The sequence below is a fragment of the Plectropomus leopardus genome, chromosome 18 (assembly GCF_026936395.1).
Source record: "Plectropomus leopardus strain MGB_pleo_1.0 chromosome 18, ASM2693639v1, whole genome shotgun sequence".
Classification (NCBI taxonomy): domain Eukaryota; kingdom Metazoa; phylum Chordata; class Actinopteri; order Perciformes; family Serranidae; genus Plectropomus; species Plectropomus leopardus.
In genome coordinates this window covers 15,537,871-15,546,490 of record NC_142193.1, presented here as the reverse complement: position 1 = coordinate 15,546,490, position 8,620 = coordinate 15,537,871, and the positions used below count along the sequence as shown (strand labels likewise).

Below are 8,620 nucleotides of genomic sequence, written 5' to 3'. Positions count from 1 at the left end.
AGGTAAGAGCTGGGGAGGGAGTACAGTTAAACATTGTACTCAAACAGCAGGTTGGAGAGACAGAGAGCATAATGACAAAAAGTTCAGTTTAAAACAAGTATCAGAGGGTGAGGAGGCATAATGTGACACGGATGTGCTCAAAGTTATCTTTTAGATAATATAGGCTAGTGTATTTTCAGGATTTTTTTTTTAAATTGCAACAGGAGGCATCGGGTCTGCTCTGCTTCAGTAAACTGCGTTTTTCCTCGACTTTATACAAAGGAGTGTCTGTCCGCGCTGCTGCAGGTGGATAACTGCGCGCAGGTAATGTAACACGAAACTCAACCATGTGACCAATGGCGATTTGAAGAGTAGACGAAAAGAAAAAAACTGCTTTACATAAACTGGCGGTGCAGAGGAGGATGTAGTCCGCTTCGGGATCCTTTCATGTAAGCACAGTCTGTGTCTCCAGATGTTACCTTTTCATTGAAGCATTTGTTGCGGTTTCATTTTTATCAAGGTGAGGCGGAAGAGGGGAATCAACCTGCTGCTCGATGTTTCCCGTTTTGCTTCGATCACCTGAAAACAGCAGGATCAGTGGTATGTATCTAAAGCAGCTTGTGGGAAATTAACTTTAAAACATATTGTTAGAGATGGAAGAACCATAAGATGCTTTACTTAAGTAAAAGTAGGCCTACTAATATCCTACCGCCGTCTGAAAATACTGTTACAAGAAAAAGTCGTGCATTGAAAATGGAATTCAAGTAAAATTACGTAAATATGACAGTTACATGTAATTACAATTTTAACAATAAAAGTATGCAATGAAGAAAAAAAACACACCTAAAAATATTATATTATATATATAATATATATATTTTAAACACCTAAAAGTAATTTAAAAATAAAAATACAAAAAACACACTGAACCTCAAAATTATATGAAAAAGAAAAAAAGCACGCAAAACCTCAAAACTGACAAGAAAAAAAGGTTAAAAAACCTCAACATTTTATTGTTATTATTAATATAATAATAATAGAAAAAACACCCCCTAAGACTCAATAAAAAATACATAGAAAAAGACTGAAATGTTTATGAAAATCAATGGCGATTGACAAAACATCATATTTTTTAAACCCTCCTTATGTTTTTATGCAAAACCTTAATTTGTTAAGTAAGTAAAGCTGTCAGATAAATGTAGTGAGGTAAAATGTATAATATTTCCCTCTGTCATGTGGTAGAGTAAAAGTAAAAAGTAGCATGAAAAGGAAAAACTCAAGTAAAATACAAGTACCTGAAATTCAAACTTTAGTACAGCACTTGAGTAAATGTACTTAGTTACATTCCAGCACTGCATATTGTCTTCTTTAGTAGTAGTAAACATAATAATTTAGTTGCAGGTCAAAGACGGTTGAACATTAAAGCTGTATTCAGTGTGTAATGCTATTAATAGTCTATTATTTTCCTGTGGTGCGAGCAGGTTTAATGGTGATTCAACATCAGGCTGAATGTGACTCAGTGGTTACATGGTGTCCTTGACTCAGATTAAAGGAGTCTACAAGAGTGACAAAAAAAATGACGTTTGTCTATTCATCACAAACAATAATGTGTCTTCAGCTGTTCAAGATGAGCGATAAAACCACACTGTGAGTGCTGAACATAAAGACATGGACCCAAGTTGACGTTGTCGGAGTCCCAGTCTGCCCTCACTTGGCCCCTGCTGGTCACGGGGAGAAGATGGCAGTGTGTCCGGATGTGCCTGGAGTTGTGGTCGGGAGTGTTTCGCTGCTAGTGCTGAGCAGTAACCCTGTGTGGGGTGAGTCAGTAACCATTGGTACATCCTCCCACACAAATAAGACATCCTTATGACCGCACCTACACACACACACACACGCCATTATTGTATTCTGCAATGACAAATAAACAAAAAAAAAGATATGGGTCATTCCAGAGCTGAACCATGCACAGACTTGTCAGCAAGTTGTAAGAACATTGGACTAAGGATTAAGAAACACACTCTGCCATGCCTGACATAAGTGCATTTACATCTGTTTTTTTATCTTATCAATAATTACACATACAAAAGAATTTCACAGTACATTGGGTTTTGTCTTTTGAGCATGGCTGCCCCCTCCTGCAATCCCCACTTCTTGTTATCAAGTTGCACTTATGTCCTTGCAAAGTTTACTATTTGCCCCGGTGAATGATTGACTCAGCAAATGGCGGGGGAGGGTTTAAGTCTCCAAAACAAAACCTTAATTTGATGTGATTTTTAGTTCTGTTGTGATGTTTAACACAAACAACAAACAATAGATTAAAGTTTTTTTTGTCTTCATATCTCAAACATGTTTGACTCAGCTGACTATATACTGTAGCTGCTGTACACTCTGCATTCCTGAACTTCTTCTCCTCTGCTGGTCAAGTAGTTACAATGTAGTTTCGTGATGTCACTGAGTGATCACATGGCTGCTCATGGATGAAATGGCTGGGAACAGCAACAGGCTGGCAGAATATCTGGCAAAGTATGCTGCGTTTTTTATTTGATGAGTGTGTGCATAAAGCTAAAGCAACTTCTGCAGTGCTTTTGTTTCCTCTTTTTTTTCCACTTACGTAAAATGTTTCCACGGTATAAAAAAATAAGAAATTAAACTCTGATGTGAATTATGGCTGCAACTAATGATTATTTTCATTGGTGGTTAATTTAAAGATTATTTCCTTGCTTAATCAGTTAGTCATTTGGCCAATAAAACTTCAGACAATGGTTAAAAAATGTCAATCAGTGTCTCTTAAAGCCCAAGATAACAAATGCCTTGTTTTGTTTAAAGAGTTTCAGTTTGCTGTCAAAGAGGAGTAAAGAAAAATATAAAAATACTTTGAAATATGTCTCTTTTTCTATCGTATCTGGATCTATCGGGCTTTGTTTTATGTTTGTGTTCTGTTGAAAAAAAAACATACAGTGACAAACTGTTCAGAAATACCGACTACCAGTGCTGGAAGGGTTACTTTTTAAAAGTATTCTCCTACAGATTACTGAATGCATACCCAAAAATGTAATTGGTCACATATTCTATTCTATTACTCAAATTAAGTAACATATTCTAAATACTTTGGATTACGTGTGGAATACTTTGTCTGGTTCTTATATTTCCATGCCAAAAACACATTCCTGACGGTGTCCTGGCTGTGTGTCTCCTCTGCGCTTGTCGTTCGGTGGGTGCACAGGATATGTACGAACTTTTACACATTTTATTTATAAATCTGTTCATGGGGAATGTGTGCCTTATATGAATTTTAAAGCAAATAAAACTAAAACAAAGGAAGTATCCCTTCAAGTAATCTTTTTTTTTTTAAGACAGCAAATGTATTTTGGATACCAGCAATTTGATAAACTATCTTTTTATTTAATGGGCTTCCCCAATAGGTTACTAGCAGTTAGGGTGCACATACTCAATTGTATGTTCATAGGTAACTGGTGACAATTAGCATGAAAAGAGTTTGCCTTGTTTTTAACAATTTTTGCTCTTTTCACAGGGAATTATACATTACCTGCAAGTGAGAACCGTTCTAACAACAGTACCGTGAGTCAGAAATCTTCATCTTGACTACTAAATGACATAAAAAGTATCCATTGTTACTGATTGATTTATTACTGTTCTGTATTTTTACATTTGCAGGGTCCAAACATTGCCGCTATTGTGGCCCCGACGGTCACGCTGGGTGTTCTGGCCATAGTGTTGGCTGTGCTCGGCTGGCTCCTCTGCGTGGTGAAAAAGAGGAGACAGACAGAAGGGACGTATAGACCCAGCGCTGAGGAACAGTCTGGTGCACGTGGCGTTGCGGCACCAGATGCACTAAAGTTACCAAAGGAGGAAAGACTCATTTGAGACTTTTTACTTTTACAAAATCCTGCGAGGACACTGTGACACCGTGATGAGGCTCTCCGCATGAGCTTATCAGTGAAAGAGACGTCTCTCCAGGTTTGAGAGAGGACGGGTTGCCAAGTTTTCGGCACCCTAACAAGATGGATTTACTTCCTGCTTTCATTTCAACCTGCACTGAATGGTTCCTGCATGGCACCACGAAGGAAGGCACCTGGATGTATAAATGCGGCTGATTTCAAGAACAATTGAACATTTCAAGGAGGTTTTGGACGTTTTTTCTGCACAAATGAAACAAGAGGTTCAGTATTTTATCACCACTAATACCTTTAGTTTAGACAGGTTTTTATCATTTCAGTTGCCTAAATGTAATATTTAATGATGTACCTTAATTTCATTCATTCTAATATGAAATACTGTCACTAAGAAAATCAACTCCAATCTTTTACCTCAAACTCTTTTCTTTTGCTTTTCGTTGAGTCCACTGCATTTTAAATCGAGTCAGATATTTTTATTACGGTTCAAAAACTCACTTTTAGAGAGGCCCTTAAAAATTAGGTAATAAGAATGATTCTGGGGAAAAGCAAATGATTGTTTACACTTTAATTTAAAGTCACATTATTTAAAGTTTTTCATTTCATCAGATCAACCATGCAGTACACAATGCATCGTAATCAAGAATATATGTTTTACAGTGTTGCATGTTTATTTAAGCTTTTGTCAAATAAATAAATTGTTTGTAAAATAGTTGAATAATTAAACTTTACAAAGCTTTTCAGCAGTTTAAAGCCTCTCCGAGGATGACTGTCCTGTTCTAATGTATGAGTTTTCTGAAAACTACATTATGTTTCTAATGTAATGATTATTCTCACTATTCAATCCCAGTCAAAATAATATCTGGGGGATGAAATTGTAAATGTGACAAATCTATAAAAAGATCTAAGCAACACTGGGAAATGTAAACAAGCCCATACCTTTGCATGCCGAGTCTTTGGGTGATAAAACAGCTTCGCAGATAAGGCAGTCAGAGTGAAAAGTTCAGCTCCTGCAACAACCTGTCAGACTGTACCTGAGAAACACTGAAGCTATTGTTAGTCTATGATGTAATGAAAAATTGTAGAGAGTCAAATCTTTTATATACAGGTATTTTTTTATAATTTGGTAGAGGAAATGTGGTCAAAATAGTTTAATAATGATGTATACACCACACACACATTCTCTATGTTGTTCTTAATGGTTCCAGAATGCAAATAAATTCAGTCGTTTTTACTGAAGGTCATTTCAATATTTCAGGGGACACATATGAAAGGGGAGGTTTTGGAGTCTTCTAAGAAGATTTTAAGTGTCAAATACTTAGTTCATGCTTTCTAGTTATTTTAATGCAGCAGTTTTTGCCTTTTCTGTGTCAATTTAGAGTGTAAACACCTGTAATTATGTAAAAATCCTCTACTACTTCATTGTTTCTCTTGGGGCAAAATGCATGTTCTTAATATTAAGGGGGTCATAAAAAAAGACATATATGAAAATCTGAGTAGATTTTTGTCCCTTCCAGACACAGATTATATTGGACTAACTCAGACTAAAAAGACAGCAAGACCATTTTAATATTCACTAGAAGATAAGAAAGCTTGGTTTCTTACTGACTACAAATGTCATTGTTTTCATCATATTTTTATCATGCTTTTGTTTACAGGCCGTATTTAGAGTTCATCTGCCAAACCAATATATGATTTTTTCCCCCCTTGTTTAGATTAAATGCCATACAAAAAAAGAGATGTATCAGTCACTCACATGAGGTGCCGTCATGTAAGATCACACAATAATCGAATCAATAAAAACTCAAGAGGCAGTAAAAGTGGCCTTTTAATTCGATTTTATTCACCCTACAATTTCAAGGCTTCACAGTTAAAATCACTTGCTTTTGAATTCCGCAAGGCAATGAGAGGACAAATGTAAGGGTAATTCAGTGCATTTACAACATACAAAAACCAAAAAGCTTTACTAGCATCAGTACACATCGATGTCTAACACTAGAGCAACAGTGATCTAGATGGTGACAGTTTGTCAGTGTGGTGGGTCATTCAAGTCATGATGGAGGGGGGTGAAATGGATGGAGTCAGGGGATGAGTGTGTTGGAATGAGGTTTGGCAGCTGGGTAGGTGGAGATTTTAGGCGACTTCTTCCTCTCCCTCTTCCTCAAACTCGCCCTCCTCGGCGGTGGCGTCCTGGTACTGCTGGTACTCGGACACCAGGTCGTTCATGTTGCTCTCAGCCTCAGTGAACTCCATCTCATCCATGCCCTCACCAGTGTACCAGTGGAGGAAAGCCTTACGGCGGAACATGGCGGTGAACTGCTCGGAGATGCGCTTGAACAGCTCCTGGATGGCCGTGCTGTTGCCGATGAAAGTGGCAGCCATTTTGAGGCCGCGGGGTGGGATGTCGCAGACGGCCGTCTTCACATTATTCGGGATCCATTCGACGAAGTAGCTGCTATTCTTGTTCTGCACATTCAACATCTGCTCATCCACCTCCTTCATGGACATGCGGCCCCTGAACACGGCAGCCACGGTGAGGTACCGGCCGTGACGTGGGTCGCAGGCCGCCATCATGTTCTTGGCATCGAACATCTGCTGGGTGAGCTCGGGCACGGACAGGGCGCGGTACTGCTGGCTGCCCCTGCTGGTGAGGGGGGCAAAGCCCGGCATAAAGAAGTGCAGACGGGGGAAGGGCACCATGTTGACAGCTAGTTTACGGAGGTCAGCGTTGAGCTGGCCAGGGAAACGCAGACATGTGGTCACTCCGCTCATGGTGGCGGACACCAAGTGGTTGAGATCTCCGTAGGTGGGCGTGGTGAGTTTAAGTGTGCGGAAGCAGATATCATACAGGGCTTCATTGTCAATGCAGTAGGTCTCGTCTGTGTTCTCCACCAGCTGGTGGACAGACAGAGTGGCGTTGTAGGGCTCCACCACGGTGTCAGACACTTTGGGAGAAGGCACCACGCTGAAGGTGTTCATGATGCGGTCAGGGTACTCCTCGCGGATCTTGCTGATGAGCAGGGTGCCCATGCCAGAGCCAGTGCCGCCACCCAGGGAGTGAGTAAGCTGGAAGCCCTGGAGGCAATCGCAGCTCTCAGCCTCTTTCCTCACCACATCCAGGACGGAGTCTACAAGTTCGGCTCCCTCAGTGTAGTGGCCTTTGGCCCAGTTGTTTCCGGCTCCGCTCTGACCTGCAGTCAAAAGTTTCACAGTTCACTGGTGTAGCAAACGGGCTGCAGCAAGAACAGCACATATAATTGGATGTGATAGGTGGGTAGATTGTCACTAAATTCTCAGCTTACCAAAGACAAAGTTGTCGGGTCTGAAGATCTGTCCAAAGGGACCAGACCTGACCGAGTCCATCGTACCAGGCTCCAGATCCACCAGGATGGCACGGGGAACATACTTTCCACCTGGTACCAGATTAAGAAAACATCATTCCCAGTAAATCTTACAAGCATGTCGAGCATGATAAAATGCAGACATGTATGGAAATCATTTTGCATAGCAGGAGAGCTGGATAGGTGCAGGAAGAAAACATATTGTTCACTTTGACCTGCTGTGCTTTACAGCTGAATCTGTAACTTACCTGTGGCCTCATTATAGTAGACGCTGATTCTGTCTAGCTGCAGATCGCTGTCTCCATGATAGGTACCAGTGGGATCAATGCCGTGCTCATCACTGATCACCTCCCAGAACTGAGAAAAAAGGGCGTGGAAGGAGAGGAGGGAGAGCCAGATATACATTTAGATTTTTAAAAAATGATACAATAATTTAAAATGCTCAAAACAGGTAACAGCACCCACCTCGGTTTCCTAAAAAAGCTACTTCATAGGATGCTATTTTTAAGGATGCAAAGCTGCAATGACTGTTTAATTATCTAATTGATTGCAAGTCAAAGGAGCAGTCTATTAGTCTGAAATGCAGGCTGTCTCAGGGGTAATCGAGCAGATGGCAATAATCTGATAAGTAACAGTGTCTTTGATGAGAACACACTGTACAATTGAGGTCATCAAGCTTAAAGCTTCTAAATATGCAGTCGTGCAAAAGTTAACATCACAAACTAACAGTGATTTGGTGTAAAATCAGACATTTTCTTACTGGAATTGGATTGAAAGGTATTGGCAAAAATAGGTCATATAGGTGGAGGAGAAGGGGGAGGGGAGGCTGCTACCACACCAACAGCAAGGATTCATTACTACTATAGTGAATCCTGCAAATAATTGCATGCAGCACTCGACAAAAAGCTAGAAAATTCAAATGTCAATTTTACATGCAAATATTCAAGAAAAATATTGTTTTTTTCTGTTGCATAAATTACCGCGATTTAATCCGTGCCCGAAAGTACGCCCAATGTAAGCCGTGCAGAGATTATAAATTAGCAAATCGTCGATGCTTTTTAATTTTTATTCACTGCACGACGTTTTAGTCGAGAGACACCGCCTTGGGTTTATTCTAGAGGATTCTCGGAGGATAGATTAGGTGCAGACTCCCCTCGCCTCCACAATGACACACCAAACAGGGAAAAGAAAAGCAGAAAAATACCTTGGCTCCGATCTGGTTTCCGCACTGACCGGCTTGCAAATGCACAATTTCGCGCATTTTGGACAGATGGGTGCAAGGATGATGATATACTTAAGAGAGATGGGAGTCTGAATAACGGAGATTCACAGGATGATGACTCCTGCGGTTGATCGTCCGGGATTTTGTTGCACCGCCTCTGAGAC

General features: G+C 40.2%; 2 protein-coding genes across 2 annotated transcripts; one reads left to right on the top strand and one right to left on the bottom strand.

Annotated features, from left to right (window-relative positions):
- crb3a (crumbs homolog 3a) lies at positions 1–5,132 on the top strand. Its single transcript, XM_042504647.2, has 5 exons — positions 1–303; positions 500–579; positions 1,598–1,796; positions 3,512–3,558; positions 3,655–5,132. Exons 3-5 carry the CDS (start codon positions 1,718–1,720, stop codon positions 3,862–3,864), a joined length of 336 nt encoding a protein of 111 aa, XP_042360581.1. The 5' UTR covers positions 1–303; positions 500–579; positions 1,598–1,717; the 3' UTR covers positions 3,865–5,132.
- A 582-nt stretch (positions 5,133–5,714) lies between these two features.
- Positions 5,715–8,620, bottom strand: tubb4bl (tubulin, beta 4B class IVb-like). Its single transcript, XM_042504628.2, has 4 exons — positions 8,439–8,620; positions 7,483–7,591; positions 7,196–7,306; positions 5,715–7,084 (listed from the first exon to the last, which is right to left on the bottom strand). The coding sequence occupies exons 1-4, from the start codon at positions 8,493–8,495 to the stop codon at positions 6,027–6,029; spliced, it is 1,335 nt and encodes a 444-aa protein (XP_042360562.2). The 5' UTR covers positions 8,496–8,620; the 3' UTR covers positions 5,715–6,026.

Coding starts and splice junctions, on each gene's coding strand:
- crb3a (XM_042504647.2), top strand. CDS start 1,718: ATGGCAGTGTGTCCGGATGTGCCTGGAGTTGTGGTCGGGAGTGTTTCG. Junction 1,797..3,511: donor GAGCAGTAACCCTGTGTGGG/GTGAGTCAGTAA, acceptor CTCTTTTCACAG/GGAATTATACATTACCTGCA. Junction 3,559..3,654: donor ACCGTTCTAACAACAGTACC/GTGAGTCAGAAA, acceptor TTACATTTGCAG/GGTCCAAACATTGCCGCTAT.
- tubb4bl (XM_042504628.2), bottom strand. CDS start 8,495: ATGCGCGAAATTGTGCATTTGCAAGCCGGTCAGTGCGGAAACCAGATC. Junction 7,307..7,482: donor CTACTATAATGAGGCCACAG/GTAAGTTACAGA, acceptor ATCTGGTACCAG/GTGGAAAGTATGTTCCCCGT. Junction 7,085..7,195: donor ACCCGACAACTTTGTCTTTG/GTAAGCTGAGAA, acceptor TTTTGACTGCAG/GTCAGAGCGGAGCCGGAAAC.